Genomic DNA, 26,967 nt, shown 5'->3' with positions numbered 1-26,967 from the left:
CTGTTTTGCAGCTAAAAGCAACGTTGTCTAAATGAAGCTTAAATTTATTAATATCATTTTTATACGATTCCGTCCATGACAAAATATTAATTAATAACTCATAAAGAGGAGCTGTATCGATCTCCTCTATGAATCGACTTTGAAATTTATATAAAATGTAGCGAATACCGTTCATATCTTGTATTCGGAGAAAAGCGTGCAAACAGGACTTTTAAAATTTCGCGCGTCGACGAGCAGCGCCATCCTAGGGCAAGGCGGCGAGAATCGGAACTAGCGTCTCTCTCTCTCCCGACTCTGGCGAATCGATATTCCGCTCAAATATTGACTCCGCGATTGTGTGTGCGGTGTGTCGCGAGAGAGAGTTGGTCCGTCCCGTGCAGTTAGGCGGTGATGCTCCTTTAAAAAAGTGGAATGCTCTCCGAGTGCGCGCGCGAGTGAGATACGCTGTCTTCCGCTGTGAAGACAGAGAGAGAGAGAGAGCGAAAGTCCTCGAGTGCCATAACGAACGAGCGCGTAAGGAAGCGTAGTAGTAAGGTGCGTAAGTCACGTTGCGCGCGGATAGACGATCCCGTGGTGACAACGAGAACGAGGAGGAGAACAGCGGACGACCGGATCCCGATCCGCAGCGGAGGAAATATGCTGCCGCGGGCGACGACGAACACGCTGCTCTGCGGGCTGCTGGCCTTGTGCAGCGGGCTCACCCACGCGAGCATCGCGTCCGCCTTCGAGTCGACACCTTCGAGCTCCTACAACGATCATGGTGGAGGTGAATTTTCGTCTCTCTCTTCCGTCACCCCCGCCGTGTCCTACATTTGACATTTACCTGGCTCTCTCGAGCGAACGTCTCGCCGCGTATCTCTCGTGATATCGTACGCGTCGTCCTTCCCGATCGTCGTCGTCGCCGCATATGTGTCATCCGTCATCCGGGGGACGAGAACGTCTCGCGTACGTCGCGTCACGTCATGTCGCGTCGCGGCGGCCGCAGGTGCCCGTCCCGTCGCACCTGCGGCTCGCCGAAACTGTTATGGCGATTTCATTGACCGTGTGCGTGTCTGTGCACCGTCTCTCGTTGCACAATACGACGACTTGAACGTTGCACTGCGCCCACCCGGTCGGTCGATAGCCATCGTTGACGCCGCCGCGAAACGGGCGAGAAAAGAAAGGCGGCTGTTAAATTCTATTCCCTTCTCTCCCGCGACCTTTTTTTCTTCTTCGCGCAATCGTCCGGGAAAGAACGCGGACGAGAAAAATGCGGGGAATCTCAAGGGATTTTACCATACTTGGACCGAACATGTACACTCGATTGTTGTTGATGTCGAATTCTCTTGACAGATGTGAGGGGGGACCACTCGCGCAACATATAAATAAAGAGAAATAAAAAGATATCGAGATGCTGTAAAGTCTTCGGTTTCCTTAGATTTTCCACGTTTTATTTCATTCGTTATATATGTATATACGTTTCGATTTTTCACAGCCAAGATTATTAATATGACGCATGATTAATTTTGTATTAATATTCTCTGGAAGTTTATTTACTCTGAAATGTAGGATTTCAGGTTTTACGTTTTCGCGTTTAACGCACCTTTACAATCGCGGAATGTCGAAAATAATCGGGTTATGCAAAATTCTGCGATTCCGCTGAAATTTATTCGCGCATTCGTAAGCGACGATGATAATAAAATTGTGGAAACCACTCGATGCATCTCGATGCGACACAAGATTGCTTGCCGTTGAAAGAAATATATAATGACACTGCATCTTTTTTATTTACATTTTAATATAATTGCCTTTTCATGTTCACATCTGGCAGTGTTATAAGACTTGAATCTGTTCTGATATAAACAAAAAGATGAATGACGTTATAGTAGATAAATGCGTGATAGTAGACGAATGATAATAACATCTGGATGAAGAATAACGATCGATCGTTTTTTTATAACGCGATGATACATTGTATGTTTTTTTTAGTGATATAATTTTTTTGCATTTTTGCGTATATATCTTTTATACAATACAATATTTTTTTTCTACTTAAATTGCAAAGTATTATATATTTTATATCAACGATAATATTTCAGAAACCTTTTGTAATTTTAGCTGCTTAATTAAATGCACTTTTCGCGCAAATGGGGCTCGGGGACCCCTCTGACAATTACTTGGGGTTCGATTACCATCGTTCACCGAATGACGCTGTTAGTCATGCTCGTCGGAATAATAAACTAGGTGTGAATCACGTTTGAAAAAGAAACCCCGGGGTAAAATTAGACTGATTTCGGGCAAAGCCAGAAAGTAAAATGATGTGAATCTAATATTCCTGTCCGCGAAGAGAGAGAGATCGTGTTACGCGTGTTAAAAATATTTGATTGCATCCCACACACGTGTGTGTATGTGTGTGTGTCGATCATTAATTATTCCTAACAACTTGCCGCTAAAATTAGAAAGTCCGCGAATGATACATAACGAAATTTTATATTTCAAATATTTGAAACTTCCTTCACAGCAATCTTGTGTCCCATATATATAATGAATTGCACGCGATAATTGAATGAATGTATTTTAGCGAGCCCGATGTGTCCTGATACGATAATACGTCAAAGTATATTTCATACGAATAGTTAATTAACGATCGTAGTGGCAATTATCGGTTTCTGGAATTAGATATTCGATCGATTGAACCGTAAATTCTAATGAGATCGCCAAAATTTAAGTTGCGGTTTTATATCATTATACGACGAGAGATGAGATATTAATTAAGCGATACCATCCGCAATTTTATTTTTTAATTTTTGTTTACAATAATATCATACATGTTATTGCATCCTATCATATATGTATATAGACTTTGCCATTTTATATACGAGAAAAATATTGTATACATTTCTCTGCGATTGATAATTAATAACTATATATATATATATATGCATATATATAAAATTTGTTTTTTATTATTTATCAAAATAATATTTTATACCGAGACGAATTAATTGCACGTACATTGCTGGGAATCGCGTGTATATGTTATGCGTAATCTTTAATACAGAAATCGTTTACACGTTCATGTTTATTGATAGCTCTTGTAATATGTATGTGTATTATTAACCGACTATATAACTGTGTGTAAGAACTCACAATATGTAGATGTGATTTTATTTTGTAGATGTTGTTTTTACAAAACAAAATGTCAACTTTGATGCATTCGTTATAGCGATAATTGCAAGATAATCGAAAAGCGTATTATGCATATGTTTCATAATTGACTTTCATTCCGCGATCGAAAGCGATTGCTCATAAATAATTACTCGGTGCTAGTTCAAAATATGCATGTATCATAATCGCGAAAATATGGAAATCTGATGTTAACGTGTAATTCGTCAGTTTAGCATACCGAACTGTCACATATTTTCACACCCGAATTTACGGTTTAATTATCGCGATAGTCTCTCTAGAATTTTTTTACGAAATACCTTATTTTTCACGTAATTTTTCCATAAAAACATCCATTAATATTAAAAGTCTTAATAATTAAGTTTCACGTTCAAATCTATGTCAAAACAAAGATAGGTTTTTTAAAAATTAAAGAATGAATATACGAATCTATCCTGGTTTACTTTAATTTTAAAAATTTTTGCTTTATTTTTAATTTCTTAATCTTTAAAAACTCTTGATTCTTTTAAATTTCTATAAAGAGAGAGAAAATTGATTTAAGATTGATCTATCCGTCTAATATAATTTGGTGATTCTAGATCACACACTGTGTCGCAAAGCTTACATGAAAATATTAGTTGTTGACGGCTGGCTCAAAATTTCAACGTTAGTAATTAACAGGGTAATTACGAGCGAACGTATAGAGCAAGAACGAATGTTTTTCTTCCAACGTACGCTTATATTGTTTAATGCTTTTCTCATTACACGTACGTTGAAGAAGTTGACAACGAGAGTTAACGGACTGCTGCCCCTTTTATTTTATTTAACCCATTTCCACTAAATTTTAAATTCTTCCCTTTTTGTCCGCGCCCGGAATATTTCCCGATGCTTAATTAAAAAGTTCGCTTGTTATACGCGACGATAGATTCCATCGGTCTCTTTGAAATGCGCGTTGAAATTGTTCAATCGTCGTTAAATTGATTCATTAACTTTTAACGCTTTGTTAAAATGGAATTGAATTTTTAAGATTTACATCGCCCGAAGTCCATCAATTTACAACGGCAACAATATACTGCGAGAAGGTTTCTATTCAATGAAATACCCGGCAATATAAGCATCGCGGAACTGTATGTAGCGATACATGGTAGACGTTTTATTGGTCGAGATATGATATGCTTGTGCCATTATGTAAATTCGCGCGCGAAGTGACCATAATGCCGATTTCGATCCCCGAGTTTAACGAGGGACTGTATATTCATTCCGGATGTATCATATGTTTCGAGATAAATGTTGGCGAAATCGGACCATCTGTCTTCTTGGAAAAGTTATCTGAGGAAACGAAACAAAACCCTGCTGCGAGGAATGCGAGTAGTTTCATTTTCGAAATAGGAAACTGATAGATGATCCTTTTTTCGTGCTTCCACTAAATGAGAAGACGTCGATGTTAATTACTCGTGTACACGTTGTTTTTGCAGTTCCACGACTGGATCTGGAGAGCCTCGAGAGCGGATATCATGGCCTGGTCAAGGAGAACGAAACTCTGGTCGAGGTCACGCCGCAGATCCGCGCCCTGGGAACGAAAGTTTGCTCCTTCCGCATCGCGAACAAGCATCACGGCGAGGCGCCGTTTGAGATTGTCCTGAAGGAGAAGGGGATGGCCGAGCTACGGGCGTTTCGAGTCCTGAATTGTGAAAAACGTCGTAATTACAAGTTCGACATCGCCGCGGTCGGCTGCAACGGAGCGCAATCCGAGAAGTATGTTTCTGCATTTATACTACTGTATAAAGAGATCAACATTCACTTTTGCGCTCGAGCAATCGTGGCGAATTTTTCCCCCGTTTGCTATATATTATAACGACCCGAGTATTAAGTAACACGAGTACAAAAACGCGCATTTACTCGGGAAAATTCTCCGCGATAAAAGTAAACTTGAGGAAAGTAGAGCGGAATGAACGATATACGGAACAACTATACTTAAGTTTATAATTGCGAGAATCAGCTCGGTTCAGCACGCGACTGCTTCAATGCTGAACAAAATTTCTTATCGTATGATGTTCTCGGCACTCAGATAAGTTAACTAGAGATTTACACTTCCACCTCCTCCGGCTTCTTTCTTCGTACAGTATTAGTTATCTTTTTCTACTGCAACTCAGATAACTCAGAGAGGAAAACTTCCGTTGAAAAGTATTAAATAACAATGACGGTAAGATAATATGAATATTCAGCTTTTTTAATGTCTAAAAATATGCCGCATATTAAATTTTTCTAGAAGAGTTTAATATGCGATATATTTTTAGACATTAAAAAACTGAACGAAACATTATATTATTTTACAATCATTGTTATTTAATATATACATGTTTTATATTATATATATGTGTGCGTATGTATGCGTGTAAAAGCATAGAATTTTTTTTCATTAAAATTAATGGACATTTCATCAAATGAAATACTTCCACGGAATTATTCTATTTTGCATACTATGTACATCTATAAGAAAGAGAGAGAGAGAGAGAGATATGCGTATGACAGCTGACATATCCATTATTTTTTGGTTCGAGAGAGTAAATATTTCACTTTATAATTTTGTTCATTATATTTTTAATTTTAATTTTAATTTATACGCCCAGGGATATAAGTATAAATTATGTACATTATACACGCGCATCACACACATTATTATCATAACACAATACAGTTGTCTAAAAAGTTACAACAAAGTTTGCTCATACGTTACACTATATCGGAAATGTATCGTTTCACCTTGTGTTTATCTGTAGTTAAAGTCGTAATAAGTCATTTTTTTTTTACGAATGTAGGTCATCGAATCGTGCCGGTACAACGCCAATTTTTTCCGGTCTGCATTGACGCATCGTGTATACGCCATAATTCCGACGTGTATCGACTAAATGAGGAAATAACTCCCGGCTTGAGTGCACAAATTTTCTCATTACGAGGCTGTGCGATTTTCACACCCGTCCGAAACAATAACTGCCGTCTATTCCCTCGCGTTCGCTCTCGATCTTTCACCTCGATAAATGTGTTACATAGTTCTCGAAATAAAACATTCGCGAATTAATAAAGCAAATATAGAATTTTATGATACACATCTCTATAAAAATTGAAATACGATATATCACCAAATCGGTCAAATTGATTTTTGTTAGAAAACTACAAAAATATGTATATGATTGTGTTTATACATATATAATTTTGTGTGTGTGTGTATATGTATATATATATAAAATGTAAAGCTGATAAAACTTAAATTGTGAAACAAACACGCATAGGGGCCATAAATTATATAAAATAGTTCAATTTCGCGTGTCTGAAACATAATGTTAGTGACAACTAAATGTAACAAATGTGATAAAATTTTGCAATATATGGGTAAAAAACAGGAAGCTTCGCAATTGCAGAGATAATTCACTGTGAAAGGCTAATACGCCCTGTTTCCAACCGGAATCTCTCTCTCACCTCCACCAACGAATCGACAGATCAATAGTGAAACATCTCGTACATACGTGCACAATGTACGACGCTTTTATATATGAAAGATTTCATGATGAATTTTTTATACAACACGAACGCGGTACGTTATAACGAAATTTTACTTTGACGACTGTCATATGTCATATAGCATTATGGCGATATCGATCGGCTGATATCGCGACTGGTTCAACAATCACTGTTGTCTCACTGAGTGAGATAATTTCATATCGTAATTTCTAATTGGTACACCCACACGTAGATCCGATATATTATTATTATGACATTAATACGGAAGGGTCATCAAGCGAGGGAATATCGCCCACAGCAACTTTGTGTGCCCGATTATTTATTATTGCACATTCTATTCTGGCAGATTTTCCACGCATTGATTTAGCCCGTGTCTAAAATTTCAAACGTAAATAGATTCCGAACGTATATGTAACTCAAACGGCAGTTGTTTGAACGTGTGTTTTCAACAACGAAACAATTCCGAGTCGAAATTCAATCCTTTTCGATCGTACATACGGTCTCTGCGGTATCGTTTTATTGACTTTTCCATTGTATGCCACATATTAAATTTCCAATACCCGCACCAAAGTGGACACTGTCATATAAATGTTTTACATTAAGTATATATCGACAGTATTTATTCGTAATTCTTTTAAATTCTTTTTCGACGGAAGTACGGAACGGACGCATTCTCTCTCTCTCTCTCTCGTCGACAACACGGAAATATTAAAAAATACATACTAGTTTCGTGTATCGCGGCACTGTGTAAGCGCCACTTTGTGAAGTATAACTTTTAATTGACTCGAAAATCCATTGCATTTAAACTCACTTACAAAGATAAGCATATAACTATGCTAGCGTAAAATTGCTATTTTTTTTATCTTGACATAAAAATTATTAGAGAATACCCTTTATACACTGAAAAATAAATCTCTTTTATAAATCTACTCTGGGGATTGGTGGAATTATATTGCAAATCCTCGGCTGTAATCCGTCCTGAAAATACTCTTTCTGATAGCTGGAAATAAACTCTTTTAATTCCGTTATATAGATGCATTTATGCGTTTATAGCTTAAAAACTTTATAAGGTTTCTAATTTACAAGGCTTATCAAAAAATTATATACCTACAAATTTATATGTTTCCAAGTAAATACAGAAAATATAGGAAATATCGATATATAAATTGCATAAAAAAAAACAGAGATAAATGCAAACGTGAGAATTCCAAGAATTTGACATTTCTAGACTTGTAGACTAGCGGAAGAGACACCCTGTAATATGCACACGTTAATATTCTTCCAGCGCCACTGTTCACATCACCGTGGTTGATGTCAACGAATACGCGCCGCAATTCCTTCAGCCAGCCTACGTCAGCACCGTGGACGAGGGTCGCCTCTACGAGGAGGTGGTCCGGGTCGAGGCATCTGATCGGGACTGCACGCCCAAGTTTGGCGACGTCTGCAAGTACGAGATCCTCACCGCCGATCAGCCCTTCATCATCGACAACGAGGGTGCCATTCGCAACACCGAGCCCCTGGACTACGAACGTTCGCACAACTACATACTCAGTGTGGTCGCGTACGACTGCGGCATGAAACAATCGGCGCCGGCGATGGTGACGGTCAAGGTGAATCGCGTGTGCGCACCAGGATGGCGCGGCATCCCCGAGAGAGTCGACTATGCCGCGGGAGTCGGTTCGCAGCCCCTGTTGCCTTCGGCGCGACTCGACCTCTGCGACGCGCCCTGCATCCTGCGAAACGTACGCGCCACCCTGACCCTGGCCACCGATCACATCGGCAAGGGCTGCGATCGCGATACCTATGGTGTACGCAGTCAGCGGAAATTGTGCGGCGCCTCGCGAGACAGCGTCGATCTGCTGCCCACTCCTGGACCCACGAGCTCCTGGACAGCGTCCTTGTCGAGAGATGAAGGTAGAGAGGCTGACGAGATCTTTGAGTTTGATGGCGTGGATTCGGCAGCGATTGTGCCGAGCGACGTGCTGGAGCACAGCCTGGCGCAGAAGTTCACCATCGGCGTCTGGGTCAAGCATCGACCACGTCCGCGACAGGATCCGCATATCAAGGAGCACATTCTGTGCGCTGCTGATGATCACAGTAAGTTTCCACGTTACGCTAGGATCTGTATTGTTTCAGTGACATGATATTTTCAGTTAATGGATATTTATTATTTTCACTTGCATGATTATTTTTTAACGTTGTTGCAGTTTTCTATTTTATTAAATTTGTTTCATTTATTTTTTATTGAATTTTATTTCTATTACTTCTATTAATGAAAATAAAATTTGATGAAAAAACTATTATAAATAATTTTCTCTTTTTTGAAAAGCTAAGTTATTCAAATTATCATTTACAAATTTTTAAAGTTCTTTGAAGTTATCATTTATATATATTTTCCCGAATGATGTTTCCAAAATTTTACGAAATCATAAATTCATCATTGACTCTATCATCAGCTACGTCATGTTCCATGATTATGTATACGTCGTTACAATTACCCTATGATTGACTTTATAGTAGGAGAACAAGGAACGAGCTAAGCTAATAATTTCAGTTTTCCTTTATGTACCTGAGGGAGAGACAATAATGATTTTAGACAGCTGATAAGCTCACCGGTCGTTCCGATGTCAAGTGATGTTCGTCGACATAATCGTTGTTAGCAGAATACATTACGCGCCGTCGAGAGTGTGCGCGCTCAAGCATTAAAATATACATGTTCGCTTCGCGGAAACGCCGGAGTATTATCGTGAAGTTTCGAACAAAGCGGCTTAATCCTTGCGCGGAATGAATTTTGGCAAGAAATCAGGTCGTTCGCGCGCATTTATATAGGTCGTCGCTTACGCTCGCGTTCTCTCGCGAAGAGTTAAACTCAAATATCCTGCCTATCTACCTCCCTCCCTCCTTCCCGTCGCCCCTCTTTCACCACTCTGAAATACAAATCTTTCTAAATACCGACCGGTCTCTATGGGCGACGGCGTAATCCTGGGTTATACAAACGTTCTCTTCCCTCGTCCTTCCTCTTCGCGAAGTTTCTCCTCTCCTCTCCTCGTCTCCTTTCACGTTAAATTCTCCTCTCCCTTTAATACCGTCGTGCGCATATTTATTACACGGCGATGTCACGAAAGGTGCAACTAATGCTGTGCGCCGTTTCAATTACAGAGATGAATAGGCACCATTACGCCCTGTTCATAAGGAACTGCAGATTGATTTTGCTGCTGCGACGCGACTTCTCCGAGGGCGATCCCAACATCTTCCGCGCAGCTGAGTGGCGTTGGAAACTCGGCCAGGTATGCGACGACAAGTGGCATCACTACGCGATTCAAGTGGACTTCCCGCGCGTTAACTTGTACGTCGACGGCGAGGAGTGGCGCGCCGACGAGAAGAATCCCGAGGTCATCGACGATTGGCCTCTACATCCGGCCAAAGGCGTCAACACCACCCTGATAGTCGGCGCGTGCTGGCAGGGCTCCGAGAATAAGACCAAACATCATTACCGCGGTTACCTCGCCGGTCTCTCCATCTTAGTCGGCCGAAACGAGAAACCGGAAGTGCTCTCCTGTCTACGACGCTGCCAGGAGGGCATCCACGTGCCGCCCATGGATCTGTTGCAACCGGGTACTCAGCTGCTGACCAATTCCGATCTGACCGAAGTGCGCATCGACGGCGACAATCGCACGAACGTGGAGACTCTGCTGCGTCGTATCGGCTATTCCAATTCTCGACGTTTCCCGACGCCCGGTCGCCGTAACTTCCGCCTCGACACGACAATCGTCTGCGAGGGCAGTGAGAACACGCCCCTACCGGTGCCGACCGTGCAATCCTACGTCACTGTACTGCCGCCTCCTCGACCGGGCATCACCGTCAACGGCACCGGTTATGTGGCCAGAGAATACGCAGACTTCCGGCTGGGAGTGCGCGTATTTCCCGACGCGCGGGTCACCGCCGGATCGGCCGCCCGATTGGACGCCTGCGCCGTCAGCGTTTATCCGAGTCTTAATCCCGATCACGAAAGCCTGGGATTACCCGGCGACGCTCTGCTCGCGTTCCACGACATCTCCGCCCGCGTTGATCGGGACGGCGTCGTACTCTCGGGCGCAGATTCGCCCTACAACTATCAGCAGCTGATCCGTCTCATCATGTACACGAATCGCAAGCCGGCTTACTATCTCGATCGCGTCTTCAAGCTCACTTGCTCCGAGCTGAGCGGTCGCTTCGCCAGTAACGAATATGTGCAGACGCTAGCTGTGATTCATCCCAAGGAGAAGACGACTATCCTGCCGACACCTGCGGAACCGCCTATTGCCAGAATCGTGGAACCGGCACCCGGTCATGCGCAGCTTTCGCCGCATCATGCCGATCTGACAGAGGAATACGCTACAGCCGCGCTTCGCGAAGGCAGTAGAACTATCGGTGGCGCCGGTGGTAGCCACGCTGTGACCATCGTGGCCGCCGCCTGCATCGGTTTTCTACTACTGATGGCAGTTGTGGGCGCCGCACGGGTTCGCGGGGCGGCTAAACGACGACGATCCGCTGGTGACGAACTCGCCGCCGAGACAGAGATGGCCTGGGACGACTCGGCCCTCGCCATCACCGTGAATCCGATGGACAGATTGACGGAGCAGGATCAACACCACCAGAGTCAACGGGACGAGGACGTGGACGACTCCGGTAGTTCCGATTCCGAGGACGGCTCGTTCCGAGATGACGATCTCGACAGCTCCGACTGTGAGAACGATTGCGAGCTCAGCAACGGCCGGCACCGCCGTCACACTGTGCCGCACGATCTGGAATGGGATCATCGTGACGTTTAAATCACCCTACTATATCTCTACACTGAGCGCATTCACATCTCCCCCTTTCTTCGCGGTTTTTGGCATTTGAGAAGAGTACTGGCCGCGTGTCGCTTTTCGCAAAATTGCTCCAGCAATTATGTATCTAAGACGTATTCCCGCGAAAGAGAGTATTCTCCGCGATGCGGCTATCGGCAAGTTTCGCGAGTTTATTCCGCGGGAGTAAAGAATTTCGGATCATTGTCTACGGACGTTTCTCGTCGAACGCGATTTTTCGTCCAAAAGAAGATCGTTCCCTCGAAATTCTCCTCCCGTGTATATCGAATTACGACGCGTCGAAGAAATTAGAATATCTACTACTCTTTCGAATCTTCAAAAGATAGAGTATTAAGATTTTAACGTTCTAACGTGCTTTTCATACCGCTCGATCGACTCTCTAAACGATTATTATCCCTATTTACTGCGCGTGAAAGCGTTATCGCATTACATCCGTCCCCTTTTCGTAGACGACGTCGGTATAATTATATGAATGAAGTAACGATGAAACACACACATACGGCATTCGGTTAGTACTCGTCTGAAACGCCAGGAAAAATCTGTAAGAGTGCGGGACGCTTTATCGAATAGTTAAAACTCTTTCTACCTACGAACGCACGTCGATGTTTGGTAGAATCGGTAAAATACACGCAGAAGATACTTAAAACATTGCCGAGAATATATTTACCGGCAATTATTAATTTATATTCTTGACTCATCATTGGTAGTAGAGTAGAGCAAAGGGGACTTTTTTTACATCCCTAACTCTATCTTTTTCTCCTTTTTACTCTATATCCTACGGTTATTGCTATTTTATTATTACTCGTACTAACGATTATAATACGCTACGATTATATCCAAGCCACTTTATATCGATAGTTGTTTTCGTTATTATTTTTTACAGGCAGGACGGCCCGGTAGCCGGTAGTTTTTAAATGCGAAACAGTGTTGAAGCAACTCTATATATTCTTCCTCGTCTTATCGACTAAACCTTCTTACTTAAGACCCACATGCATTTGATCTCATGAATGTAATTCTCTTGCAATAATTGTGTCTTTCGTATTTTGATCAAAAGCGCTCGCGAGCTACGAGTTGATGTAAAACTAAACCGACGGCAAAAAACGCGCGTGGTAGTTACGAAGTAAACTAAAAAAAAACGAAAAGCTGCTCGCTTCAGTGTAGCACGCGAGTCAGGCTGAGTCTGGGCCATACGATAACTTGCCCAATTTCTATCATTATTTTTTAAGTCGTTATTCCTTCGATAGTTTTTTCTTTTACACACAATGTTCGCTTTTTTTTTCATTAGAAAAAGAGAGAGAAACTTACGGTAATAAGAACATTGTCACGCATCTTATGATAGTGCTTCAACGTCGTTAAAGTAATCAGTATAACATCATATCCGTATACAATGTGTGCGCATACGAAAGCGGCCGCTTTTAATTAAAAAGATGTACTGGCCAACTTAGTCCGTGAATACTCGGAGAAAATTAAATTCAATAATAGAGAACAATGCATAACGCGAGAGAGAGCAGATGCTTCATATGTTACGTAATTTTTTTCCGAGGTATAAATATTCGTTTTTAATTAATTAAAATTATTTGACACGTGAAGAATCAGCTTGTACGCGAATATATCTTTCTTTCGCGTTGAAAATTCTCTTAATTTCTCCTACAAGTATTCGCGAATTAACGGCAGGTACTGTACGCACACACATGCTCTATATACACACATACAAATATATATATATATATATATATATATATATATATATATATATATATATATATATATATATATACAGCGTCCATTCATTATTCCGTGGCGAGAGTCTCGTCTCGAGTAGTAGACGATTATTCCAAAGTAATGCGCAGCGGCTGGAGAAGCTATCACGAGTGTTGCTTCTCTCATTTATTTTCCCCAACATACAAGACGCGTCATATTGTGCAATCGCTCTCTTTTCGCAGAGGAAACTGAGTTTTACGTGCCTTTTAAGCAGTAGTACAGTTGAATTCTCCGCTCCACGTCTAAGTATTGTATTTTAATAGCTAATCATCTCTCAGACCGCGGCGCGTTTTTTCTCAGTGGCCGCTCTATATTGTTGTTATCGAGACCTTTCGCGGTATCGGTGGTTTCTCTCTCCCGGTGTATATGATTTATTTATACGATTTATCGCGATTACAGCTTTCGTCGGTATCGCGAAAAGTTTCGATTATATTTTTAGACGTTTACGGCTGTTAGGAATTAGGGATCGTGGACGTGGTTTCCTGGTTTTCGCGCGACTTGTGGTCATTGTCGTCGTCGTCGTCGTCGTCGACGTCGTCCGGCGAGCTGTCACGAGCTTCGACATACAATGCCTGTCGATGGTTTCGTATCGGAAAACGCGTCATACACGTGCAATGATTGTAGGGTACATTAACTCTCTGTCTTTCGAAATGGTGACACGACGACTGCGCATTCGTACTCGCCACGAAGTAATGAACGGATTTCCGTTTGTATGTGTGTGTGTATGTGTATGTGTATATGTGTGTTGGCGTAATAATTTAGTAGAACTATACTGAATCGTTTGGCGGAGACACTTAGGTACCGAAGAAAAATCTCGTGTACGGATATATCTATATTCATATAGGGAACTATTATAATGAACAATTTATTTTTTCAACGAGCATATCATATCATTTTTATAAAGGGATTCGGCGTCGAAAAAACGTTTCTTGGGAAATTTTTTGTCAACGAGCGATCTTGCAATTTCGCGGTCGCGAAAAAAAGAAAAACGTCGTCACACTTTGCCATATAAATGAAATGTAATTTCTTTCTCGTTTAGTGTCCGCGATTCTCCAGGGACAAATTTCTTTTTTTCTTACCTCCATTTCTGAAGGGAAGAAAGGGGCTATTCTATATAACGATATACCCTCTCTTACGCATTTCTCCGATTTCGCGCGAGAGCAGATGCAGAATTTCAGATTGTTCTAAACGAGAAAACAGAGGTCAATGACTATGTAAGAAAAAGATAAGGACGCGTATGATCGTTTATCTGTTCCTGATAACACCAGATCGCATATACACTTATATACGTAAAAAATACCGGTGTATGTACTGCTTGCTTTTATACTATTTTTTCCTTTCCAGCATTTTCCTAACGTGATATCATTATTGCAACGCGCGCGCGTGTAATGTATAATCTCGTATTTTATAAAGATCTATAACAACACACAGTAAAGGTATCGATATAAAATTCAATCAAGGCACTCGACTTCTGCATGAATATTTTCGGAAGAGACCCGACAAAATTGAGGAAAGATCTGGCCTTTACGACTGTGTCTAAATTAGCTTACGTAAATGTACACACGCGTGTTTGTATGCTTCATCTTCGAGCAAAGTGCACGGTAAATTATACAGTTTGAGAGATATGGGATTCCTGTTTCGTTTGATCGTCGTACACGCGATATATATCATAATACTTTATCATCGTACACGCGACACCGTAATGACTACATACACCCTCTTCGAGTGCACGATGTTGAGGTAACGAAGCTAAAAGAGCGCGAAAAGATCGGCATGAAAATAAAATATTTCGCAAAAAAATAAATAATTGTACTCGACAACCGTATATGTAGGGTATCCCTTTTTTTACACAATAGTTTTTGTTGGTTTCTTATCATCACACATTTTCTTTTCTATTTTCATCACATTTACGATTTAGAGAGATCTTTACTTCGATATTCTAAAGAATATCTTCTATTTCTTCAAATAACAATATCTCTCTCTCGGTCTTGATACACGGATATTTTGAGAAATTAGGAATAATATGTGTGTGGCAGAATATTACTTGATATCGATATATATATAGTTATAACTTAAGTTGTCTAAAAATCGAATTATTAGAAAAAAAAGATATGTGTGGTAATGAGATATTTATAATTTAAATACTGTAAAATAAGGGTCGCCCTAAATCCATGCGGACATCTTTTCGCTATTCGAAAGAAGTTTCTTTCAATCGATAATCAAGAGATAATTAAGATAAAAAAACGATTCGCAAAGAAACGTAAAACTAATCCGGGTACGCCCGCTCTAAAGATATGTACTTAATTACTAATTAACGGGAAACGGAAAAACACTACGCAGAATAAAACCAACTAGATGATACTATTATATAATATGTATACATAAAAAAAAAGAATATATCTAAGCTGTTTGCAAATGATGATGATATAAAGGGGAAAAGAGGGAAAAGAGAAAGGAAAAAGGAAAATGAATTTGTAATGTAACATTGTATTTTGTAGGCAGCTAGAGAGTGTGTACGTATACATATGCATAGGTACCCGCGTGTATGTATGTTTACGTAATATAAATATACATACACTCTACCCTCTTGTCTCACTTATACAGACGTACGCGTACCATACATTTGCGGAAAACAGAGGAATATTTTGGATTTAAAAAAGAAGAAAAAACGAGAAAGAGCTCGCGTGAAAAAATGTCGGAAGCTGTAAACGCGCCAGATTACATTTTCCGAATTTCCGAAATAGAGAGAGATCTTCCTCTCTCGCGAAAACGAGGGGCACATATACATTCTCTTCGGCGCATATTACATTCGCCCACATTGCGTATATCGACTTTTACATATACATACCCTCACGTATCTTTGATACGACGACAGAATGAACATCCGTGTGCATGTATAGACGCGCGATCACGCGCGCGTGTAAATCGAGAAATTATAACGCTTCGCGGGGCGAGAACGCTCTCGTGTCATTTCGTCTGATCCTCCGCTTTTAGCTCGCCTTCTCTTTTCGCGAGAAGCGGCAAATGGAAAAATGTAAAGAGAGAAACAAAATAAACATTAATCTTACAGCGATTCATATAAAATAAGATTTAGCGACGCGGCTAAAAAATCTTTGCGTTAGGAACGAAATAAACGCTCGCTAATTTGATGATTATTCACACACACGTGGCGCGATACATAAGAATGGTCCGATCATGATTGTTATTGTATTGATAGATTTCGTTGAAACGAAAATTCGCAAATTCGTAAGTTAACGAGGTTGCTGCATATATTTTGTGGAGCACATTTTATTTTCCTGTATTCAAGATGGAATTGAAAGCTTATAATTAAGCCACGGAAAGTGTATTAAACATTTGTAAAAAATACATATATGTATGTGGACATATCTCTCATAAAATATACTAAGCGATCACTCCAGAACTTCGTTATTATTTCTCTTTATATATGCGCGATGCTGAAAGGAAGATGAAGAAATAGCGTAGTAATGATATAATCGGACGTTAACAATAAAAAGTAAATTGCACGACGGTGGTGAATAATGAGTGAAATAATCAACTATTTCTTAGCTAGGCCGTAATGGAGTATCACTACGTGCCGACTAAATTCCCTCCCATCGCAGATTGATTGTGTGTTAACTAATAAGATTAAATAACGATATAGTACAGTTAAGGAATCTAATTATTATGGATAAATAAATAAAAAAATACTATCTGTATGCTAAGCACACACGTTTCAAGCCGTAACGTGACATATGGCTAAGGCAATGTTTATGACTTAAACGAGTTTTTAATTTTAACGTGACACATTGAGTTACTCGACGCGTCCGCATCGCGACGCACAGAAACGTCAAATTACCTTGTTAACTCTGCAAACTGAAAGATCGTTCAAGATAAAAAAAATGAAGTATTAGCAATAGTATAACTATATACACACACACACGTACACGATACAAGATCACGCGCGGCCGCATATACACGCTGCACAGGCTAGGAAAAATGAAATACTATATCTATAACGACATTATAAATAAATATTAAGACGTCAACTGTATTTGTTTAATAAAGATGTACATTCGACGTGTGACGATTGACCATTGAATATCCGGCAGGTCACTAATTTTGATAGATTTCTTATTTGGGTTTGATAAGGATTTTATTTTCAACGAGAGATTAAATGTGTTTCTCCGAATATTTTTCATAGATTATTTTTGCATTTGTACGATATGTGCGGTTTAAATGGTCTGCCGGTTAAAAATGGACATTGAATTTGTTTCTATTCTCTCTCCTACATTTTACCCTTTCATATTTTTGTCCTATAATATATCTTTTATTCTTGTAAATCTTACGCTAAATGAACGTTTGAATAAGAAGCGAAACTAAATATTTATATAAATATCTGAAGTTTTTTTATTGATCTATATATATATATATTAAATAAAAATTTATTTGCACATATACAGCGTGAATAATAACAGAACTATATAAATCTAATGTTGTGAATCTGCGACGTTTTAAATTACATAAATGAAAACTTGATATTTTCTCAATAATTATTTACAAATATATCAAACACTATATATTTAAAATCAACATTACAGTTCGATGCTCTACTTTAGACTATCACACGTGAGATATACTTCATTAAAAAAAAATTTCGATAATTTTATATGATCGTTTATATTGATATCTAAAGATGATATATATATTTAGTTTTTGAGAAATTACATTATTCGGAAAAATTGTGTGTGTATTCAAAGATGTCAGAAAATGACTGCAAGAGATTTAGTTTTGACGAGTTATACTAGTATTTGTAAATTATATGACTTGTCGAGATTGTAACTTCTTATGTATATTTTTTAGTAAATACTTTTAATGAAACAAAAAAATTATATTATTTATATTATTTTCTATAATAATGTTCGTAATGCAAAATATTGTAATAACTTTAACTGGTCTTGTCAACACGTAGTTATTTTTTTCTAACTGCACTCATTTTTTTTCTATTTTATATATATTAATATGTGGTATATATATGTGTATATCATTTATATATTCATAACACAAAATTCTAGAAAGATTATATAGTCTAATTTTCAAAAATGTAAAATTACTCGTACGAATCTTTCTTATATCTTGTGTCAGATGTGTAATATGGAAATGAGAAGGTAATAATTTAAATATTTTCATTTGTTTTTTTGTATGATTTCATAATAAATATGAAAGTACTAATATACAAGAGAACGGAGTGATATAAAAATCAGGATATAAAAAATTCCATTTTTAATATCCTGATTATAAAGAGTTTCCTTCGTGTAATATTTATCTTTGATGTCATGTTATATTCTTTTTGCTCTGTATACACTTTCACATTTCTCAGTCCTTAAAATTTCCATTTTCTATTATCGAAAGAAAAATATTTATACTTTTCTTTCGACAATTTGTATGTGTATTACTAACTTATTTCATATATTATCATCCTACCGTTATCATTTCGAAGATTTATAGTAGGATGCATCCCTCATCTCAGTATCAGCAAACAATGATTGTTGTCTCGCTGTTGTTATGAGAAAATAATTTTATGTTCTCCGCGCTCCAATGCAATAATGCTCCTTGACAAACGACACTCCACACATAAGGAATGAAGAACTCTTCCGGTTGTTCCTCTTCCACATATTTAAATTTTAATTCTGGAAATTTCTATAAAAAGAAATATATATAACAAGATTAAAAAATGTTTATATAATTTAAATAGATGGCATAATAATTCCTCCAACAATCTCTACATACTCTTAAACGATCTCGTGGCCATTCTAAAGTTCCTTGCTGTATAGTAGCCAATACTTGGCTGACACCGAGTTGCGATTGATCTTTTTGCTCCAATTTATAAGAAAAAAAATTAATCACCTAAAAATCAGACATATTCGAAAATTTCGATTACTGCATTGATTTAAATTTATAATATATTAAAATATGTGCAAATGTTATATCATTTGTGATTTAACACTTACAGAATCAATATTTTGCACGATATCTTGAAAAGCAGAGTGCATTCTAAATGGTTGAAAGACATCCTTTTTATATAAGAGAGTATAAATTAAGTTTGGATTGTATGCGAGTCTGTAAGTTAAACAACTATTTATAATTTCTAGCACCATCCGTAGAACTTCTTCAAGTATGGTTAAATCTTGAATCTGCAATATATATTTTAATTGACAGTATTAATTAATTAATTGACAGATTTATTTATTTATATGATATATCTCATCTTATAAATATATATCTACCAAATCTGTATTTGCAATGGTGGCATTTCCATTAACAGTCACGTTAATAGTATTATCGGAAGAAGTTGTCGGTTGTGTTTGCGCTCGAATTTTTGCTTCTAACCGAGCGTGCTTTTTCGCAAGAGTCTCGAATAAACTCAGCAATCTCTGACTAACATAAGGATGTAAGGATGTGAATTGGGCAGACATGTTTGCCAAAGCTGCTAGACAGTTTGTATGAAGATATTTGTCCTAATAATGATAAAGAAATATAATCCTAATTTTTGTAAATATGTGACTTTAAATCAATATATAATATAAAAAGGATGTCGCATGCTTACCCTCATTTTAAACATATTATATTGTATCGTGCGGATCACAACAAGGATTAAAAGACCACCTAATGATATTTCGCTTATGGATCTCTCAGTGTACCATGTTACACTTTTGAGCATCTTGGATATAAAATAATGTAATTATTAATCGTTATGTTAATCATATTACAATTAATATTAAGTATTACAATACTTACAATTTCATGTATCCGTTTGTTAAACGTTTCATCTTCACTTAGAATTAAGAGAATGATAAGGGACATGTAAATATGATGCGATGTATTGTTTGGTGCATGATATAATATTTGTAATATTGGAGTTACCTATAAATAAACATTTCCATATATGAGAGATCATTAAATATTAGGCGTAATTATTCAAATAAAAAAATAAGCTTTTAAATCACTTGCCAATAATTGTATATCAGGCCTTTTCATTATGTCCTGTTTCACACTCGAATTCCTATGTAACAGCATATAGAGCAGGAGTGTGATTTCATCTGTATTTGGTATCTTACAAATAGTGCTATATAATTTATTTAGATTAAATTTAAAGATCTCGACAGATTTCGTTTGTGATGTAGGTTGATCCTCTGCAAAAAAATACTTTTATCAAACGCGAATCAAACGCGATTATTAAAGTTTTTCACCAAAATAATATTCACAATTATATTAGATTAGTTTAATGCATATCTCACCTTGCATATCTATAAAAGAAAAAAGCGCGTTTCTGTATGGATTTTGCGTAGCAGTACAATGATTCGTCAGAACCAATAGAAGTAATAGAGACTGACTAGCGAGTGGAGTTTCCGTATCGCGCTTTTTCTCTTCATCCTCAGCAGTGCCGTTATGTGCAATCTGTACATTTTTCGAACCACTACCAATGCCCATTTTTATTACGTTCCACAATCCGGCTGAAATAATGTTTTATATTAACGCTTATAAGACAGATCGCCTGCGTTTTATGATACTGTCATATTTACCAGCTATACTGAATACAATACTACCCCCAGGTTGCTGCGTCAGCAATCCTGGAGGAGCGTGTTCCTGTTGTATAAAATTGTGCAACAGTATACACACCACAGCAGGTGCTTGTTGGCTCGAATGTGCATGCATCGCTATCCTATATATAGTGCTATATTCGGCTGCAGTTTGAGAAAATAATTGCACGGAAAGTAACACGAGTAAACAATTAATTGCTTCTAAATGAACAACATATGTAAATTCACTGAAAAAAAAGATACTGATTTATAATACACACATGTATAGTAAATGTACTTTATATATTTTTGAAAATGTACATATACATGTATGTTTAAATATATTATTTTCACTTACCATAAAGGTACATCCATAATAAGTTCTATCAATGCATCAAAAAATTCTTCCAATCTAAGAGAAGAGAGTGCTTCATTTGCTGAAGTTGTTTGTGGTGCTTCAATGTGTTTTAGCATCTCTTCCTCACCAACAGTCTCAATAAAATACTTCAAAATGCATCTCACAGCAAATAATGCATTGTATGTTTGCCACGTTGATATTATACTGTAAGTACACAAATATAACTTTCAAACTTATACAATTTAGACTATGGCATATTTTTTTAATAGACAAAATAAAAACTTTTTATATAAAAATTTAACATTATAATTAATTAGAATGTATCAATAACAAAGCGACAGAGACTTACTTTTGATTTTGAACTGGTGCTAGCAGTTCATTGATGCGTACAAGAGCTACTTGTATCAGAGTACCAAAGTTGCCAGTAATCAAATTATTGACAAGCAACTGTTGACATGATAAGTCTAGTCTTGAATCGAGTTCTATTTGATCGTTTCTTGTTATAGGTGGTCGCATGTTGTAAGATAAAAATGTGTTCCAGAATGGATCATTTGCAAGTATGCTTTGCTTCCCGCAGAATCTTTCCAAGTATACATTTTTGGAGAGATCTTCATAGCGACTTGGCGTTGTACCCATTGCTTCTATTGAACTTCTGAAAATTAAAAAAGCAATGACTCTCAATATCCGAAATATCTCGAGTATATATTTCTTTTTTTTATAAATACTTGTATCACTTTTTATTCAGATACGTGTAATATTTATATGTATATGTGTAACTTATTCATATATACATATATATATATGTATATATATGTAAAAATAATATAATGTAATGTTATATCAAAAAATATCAAGTAATTGGCACGTTCTATTGAATTTAAATAATCCTTTATATTTACATCATCAACAGCAATGTATAAACATAAAAATTTTTTTCTGAAAACAATACAATCAAGAGTATCGTTGACAGTTCATTTTGACAACAGCTTAGTACTTAGAATGAATCGATAAGAATAATCGCGCGCGATTGACTGCGAATATTTTAACGATACAGTGTACAATTATATTAGTACGTCACTTTTTTAATAACAATAAAATATTAGTTTGCCCAGAGTATGTAAATGTCGTAATGGCTCGAACCAACTAATCTAACCTTCTAACACGTCATGTATCGAAGATGTTCGGCAAGATCGCAGATCACTCCTTATTTCAGCGGTTATTTACAATGTAATATTCTTCACTTGAAACATCCGTGCTTCATTTCAGCTGTTAAAATAAAGTACACTTACAAAATTACAGATACTAATAGTTGACTCGCATACAACGCATTGACAAGCAAAGTTCCACTGGTACCTAGCACCAGCTGACGACGCTGACTCCGCTGACGTATCGATATAATCGATCATTGACGAATCGATCCTATCGTATCGACCTATCGACCGTCATATTAAAATAAAGAATCCATATAAAAAAAATAGAATTCAATGATCTAATAATCTAATCCATTTTGTAATCAAATTGTTATTCTGTAAGAGAATGTTCGAAACGTGAAATTAGTGTCTTATTTATTTCTAAACTATCTGAAATATTGTGTATTTATATCTATATATATATGAATATAAAAGACTTATAATGCACAGTAACAAAGTTTACTGATTTTCATTAAAAAAGTATTTATACCAATTAACTTATTATTACTTTGTATCAAATTTTTATGTTTGAAGAGAAATAAAACTCATGACATTAATGAATTATTAAGAATTAAGTTTGTTATTTTAAGAGAATAATATAATGAAATTTAACAGCAAAAAATGTGGTAATATATATTCTTTTTCTTTTTTGACCTTTAACATGCCTTTTTCAAAGTAGAAAGAAATTTCGAGAATGCGTTGATACATTAAAATATCGATTTACAATGCCTTTTTTTAAAGAGTGAATTTATTGATATAAAGCTATATTCACACAAGAGAGATATGAAAATAAAATAGCAAGTTAAAAATTATCATAATATTATGATATTTAAAAAATTGTATTAAAGGTTTCGTTACGAAAGATTATAAGCTAGCATGAGAAAAAAAGAATGCATCAATGTCAGCGTCGATTCAAGACGCCAAAGTGCCGACATTTGCCAATTTTGTAATAGGTGGCATATCGGGGTAAAGAAATTTATATTTCCTGTAATTAATAATAAAAATCATTATTTCTCTATTCTACTCTCTCGATGCGCAAATATATAATAGAATAAATATTTTTGTAATCCATGACAATTTTATTTTGCTAATGACAGAGTGACAGCTCAGATCGCAACGCATCCTATGGATGTTCTTAAAATACGCATGCAAGTGTCACGTAATACTTTATATGATACAGCATATCAAACATTTAGCACGAATGGAGTTCGCGGTTTTTATACGGGATTGAGCGCAGCTGTTCTTCGTCAATTGACTTATACCACCAGCAGGCTCGGAATTTATACCACGTTGTTGGATATCGGGAAGTAATATAGCAATTATTGAACATGTTGAAAAATTAATCATAATTTATACAACTAAATTATCTTGCATATATCATGTATAAATTGATTGATTTGTTATTCATTGGTGTTTTAAATTTCGATTATTAATATAAATTCTTTTTTTCTAGACAACATTTTGGTTATTTAAATTATGTAACGATGATTAGTCTTGGGATGATAGCTGGCATGATGGGCTCCTTTATTGGTACCCCTACAGATTTGATATTGATACGCATGGTAGCTGATATAAATTTGCCAGCAGGTTGTTTTTATTTTTTTTTTAAATTAATATGTTATTTCTTTCTTGATATGATTTGAGACAATAAAGAGATATAAACGTTTCAAATGCTTTATACATTTTTGTATTAATATTTAGAAAAGCGAAAGAATTATAAGAACGCTGTCAGTGGCATCTTCGACATATGGAAAACCGAAGGATTTACCGGATTGTGGAGAGGAGCAGTGCCAACGATGAGCAGAGCAGCAATTGTCAATGGAGCACAGTTAGGTACCTACACTAGAGCAAAAATGATGCTGCAAGACACAGGTTATTAAATTTGCAATATTATACCATTTTAATACATTTTCAAGAAAGGAATACAATATAATTAATATATAATAGATATGATATAATTAATAATAATTGATCGCGCAATGATCTTAATTAGAGATTTATTAGAGATTAATCAGAGATTTAATAATAATCTGTGTGCTAATAAATATTTTTAATATAATAGGATATATTCAAAACGGTATATCATTGCAATTTGTCGCTGCCTTGATGTCTAGTATAATTACATGCTTTGCCTCGATTCCGGTGGACGTTGCTAAAACTAGGTATAAGTGATAAAATTCGAATGCAATATGCTTAATTTTTTAAATATATTAATTATTCTTATAGGATTCAAAACTGGAGACAGTCCACGAAATCACCTAATATCATCGCTATGATTATTAATATTATTAAAACAGAGGGCTTAATATCATTATGGCGTGGTTTTCTCCCATATTATTCCAGAGCGGCACCTAATACTGTAATTACTATGGTGTGCGCCGATCAACTTCATCAAATGTATTTTACATTTTTCCCTGTGTCATAGAAAGCCTATGTCAATTATTTCTTTAAAATTGCGTATTACAAGATATGATTAAAATGAAATAACAGATATAAAAACTTGCAATTATTTAATTAAATTAGTGCCAATATTATTTTAAAACGTATAAAATTTAACTTGAAATTTTTTTATACACGATACACTTACAATTCTGAATGTATATGATATATAAAAAATACAAATGCGCAAGCTATAATTTGCACAATTTTTGATTATTATTGGGAATACGTTCTATATAAGTTCATCAATTGCTCGTTAATAACAAGAGTTAGTACCGTATGTGGACCTATTCTGCAGTAAGTTGGCCAGAAACCTTTCCAGAGAGACCCTATCCCCTCGTTCTTTGCTATTGACATCATAACTGAGATCATACCTGGAGGTTTATCGATAATCTTCATATTTTGTATCCTGCGAAATAATGATAATCTATTTAACTTTTTCAAGGGCTTATATTATTCAAAAAATTTAAAGCATTAAATATAATAACCTGGTTTTAGTAACATCAAAAGGCATGGAATTGAAAGTAGTGAGAAATCCTGATATCATCGATGCACCAAAATGCAAACCTATGCCTTCCTTAACATTCACTACAAAAATCATTGGCGAATTATTTTTTGCGAATTATAGAAAGATGCAAATAATACGTAAAAAATATCTAAGAATATTTCTAAAAACTTTTATAGCATTCTTTAGAAGCTTATATTAATATACGTATTTGATTTATGTATATTCAATAAATCAAAGCATCAAAAATATAAATTACAAGTTATTAAAAATTGATTAAACGTACTTCGTGAGGCTATCAAATGTTTCACTTGGCTATAAGTTGCTAGCTGCGAAACGTTGACGACAACAGCCCTTCCTATCGTAGCCGTGCATCCTCTCCAAAGAGTAAACACTCCTTCCTCTCTAATGATTCTGATGAACGCGTCGAACACATTTTTGTAATTTCTCCGTTGTTCTAAATATTAAAAAATAAAAAAAAAACAACTTACAATTAGATTTGAGCATTTGAGCATTAAAAAATAAAAAGTTCTCTTATGAAAGAAATGTTTTCTCTAATATTTATATGTATAAAATATTTAGTATATAAAATATTTATAAAATATATATAAAAATTAGTGCACTAATTACTTTGTTAGAAAATTTATCGTTACCTACTGGCAATCGACCATCTATTGTCATTCTTACGAGAGCAACGTCGGCTGGTGTTCCAACAAAAGATCCCACAGCACCAGCAGTCCCAGCCATAAACATCAAAGCAATGAAGTTGGGACGACTGATGTATGTTTGTCTAAATATGCATCAAATACAATCAATTTTTTTCGAAATTGTGTGTATGCAGCCAAATATCACTTTAATTATACTATTCATTTTAATCATGTAATTGATACAGCATGTATAATTAATAATTAGTTTTAGTTTAGTCATTCAGATGTTTCTTTTTTGGATTTTAACATTATTTATAAATCTTATATATCTTTTCTGACAATTTTTTATTTGATTGCGATGATATATCTTTGGTTTACCTCCAAAAATCTTGCAACTGATTGTAAATTCCGAGTCGTACAGTCGTATATGTGGCTTGTCTCACGAGACCAGCTGTCAAACCGCTGTAAAATGAAGCGATGCCTTCTTTGCTGTATGTTGTACTAATTATGTTCAAAATCGATGTTTTTCCCTTGTGTATTTGCATTCTGTTCTTGATCACATCCATTGGGTGAACCACGCAAGTTCCTGCCATTCTGAAATAAAAGCGGATATTTAATAAAACATTATGTTATTAATTTTTACAAATTATTACAAATTACAATTATTACTAATTACCCAGAAAATCCACCTAGTAAAAAATTCATCAGTGGTGGTATAGATTGTGCCCTTTTTTCTTTCAACTCCTTATCTTTATCCGACATTGTCAATAGTTTGTTGTATTTGAAGAAATAAGTGTATTTATAAATATGTTTGACATAAATAATTAGTTTTTCTTTTCTTCAAGATAACTTTAAAATATTTTTCTTCCATTTGAATCTCATCTCAAGTACATATATATATATATATATTAAAATTTTTGTGAAATGTTAAATTTTATGAAACTTGCTACACACATTTTCATAAGATGATTTATATTTAC

At 36.4% G+C, this 26,967-nt stretch overlaps 4 protein-coding genes across 6 annotated transcripts; 2 read left to right on the top strand and 2 right to left on the bottom strand.

Moving 5' to 3' along the window:
• Positions 1 to 23: 23 nt before the first annotated feature.
• Cals (calsyntenin 1) lies at positions 24 to 17,348 on the top strand. The gene is made up of 4 exons (XM_083058530.1): positions 24 to 766; positions 4,620 to 4,899; positions 7,949 to 8,760; positions 9,823 to 17,348. Exons 1-4 carry the CDS (start codon positions 637 to 639, stop codon positions 11,472 to 11,474), a joined length of 2,874 nt encoding a protein of 957 aa, XP_082914656.1. The 5' UTR covers positions 24 to 636; the 3' UTR covers positions 11,475 to 17,348.
• LOC145948936 (dymeclin) lies at positions 17,293 to 22,572 on the bottom strand. Of its 2 annotated transcripts, none has more exons than XM_083058531.1 (12): positions 22,360 to 22,572; positions 21,556 to 21,858; positions 21,207 to 21,410; positions 20,852 to 21,111; positions 20,567 to 20,782; positions 20,280 to 20,461; positions 20,067 to 20,192; positions 19,876 to 19,989; positions 19,556 to 19,786; positions 19,280 to 19,462; positions 19,059 to 19,175; positions 17,293 to 18,968 (listed from the first exon to the last, which is right to left on the bottom strand). In XM_083058531.1, exons 2-12 carry the CDS (start codon positions 21,840 to 21,842, stop codon positions 18,801 to 18,803), a joined length of 2,088 nt encoding a protein of 695 aa, XP_082914657.1. In that variant the 5' UTR covers positions 21,843 to 21,858; positions 22,360 to 22,572; the 3' UTR covers positions 17,293 to 18,800. The 2 variants fall into 2 exon arrangements, with proteins under 2 accessions (XP_082914657.1, XP_082914658.1); XM_083058532.1 differs by having other exon boundaries at positions 20,852 to 21,096.
• Positions 22,573 to 23,294: 722 nt separating this feature from the next.
• LOC145948940 (mitochondrial 2-oxoglutarate/malate carrier protein) lies at positions 23,295 to 24,969 on the top strand. 2 transcript variants are annotated; one of them, XM_083058536.1, is made up of 6 exons: positions 23,295 to 23,362; positions 23,494 to 23,703; positions 23,850 to 23,983; positions 24,098 to 24,268; positions 24,459 to 24,558; positions 24,623 to 24,969. In XM_083058536.1, exons 1-6 carry the CDS (start codon positions 23,295 to 23,297, stop codon positions 24,819 to 24,821), a joined length of 882 nt encoding a protein of 293 aa, XP_082914662.1. In that variant the 3' UTR covers positions 24,822 to 24,969. The 2 variants fall into 2 exon arrangements, with proteins under 2 accessions (XP_082914662.1, XP_082914664.1); XM_083058538.1 differs by having other exon boundaries at positions 23,308 to 23,362; positions 23,850 to 23,926.
• Positions 24,970 to 25,042: 73 nt separating this feature from the next.
• On the bottom strand, positions 25,043 to 26,802 carry LOC145948939 (mitochondrial 2-oxoglutarate/malate carrier protein). The gene is made up of 6 exons (XM_083058535.1): positions 26,664 to 26,802; positions 26,366 to 26,581; positions 25,994 to 26,130; positions 25,627 to 25,797; positions 25,324 to 25,423; positions 25,043 to 25,244 (listed from the first exon to the last, which is right to left on the bottom strand). Exons 1-6 carry the CDS (start codon positions 26,747 to 26,749, stop codon positions 25,052 to 25,054), a joined length of 903 nt encoding a protein of 300 aa, XP_082914661.1. The 5' UTR covers positions 26,750 to 26,802; the 3' UTR covers positions 25,043 to 25,051.
• Between the last annotated feature and the right edge of the window lie 165 nt (positions 26,803 to 26,967).

The sequence above is a fragment of the Prenolepis imparis genome, unplaced genomic scaffold, assembly GCF_030444845.1.
Source record: "Prenolepis imparis isolate NDT839.2.m4 unplaced genomic scaffold, iyPreImpa1.0 SCAF_2, whole genome shotgun sequence".
Taxonomy (NCBI): domain Eukaryota; kingdom Metazoa; phylum Arthropoda; class Insecta; order Hymenoptera; family Formicidae; genus Prenolepis; species Prenolepis imparis.
This window is presented reverse-complemented; position numbering and strand designations above follow the sequence as displayed.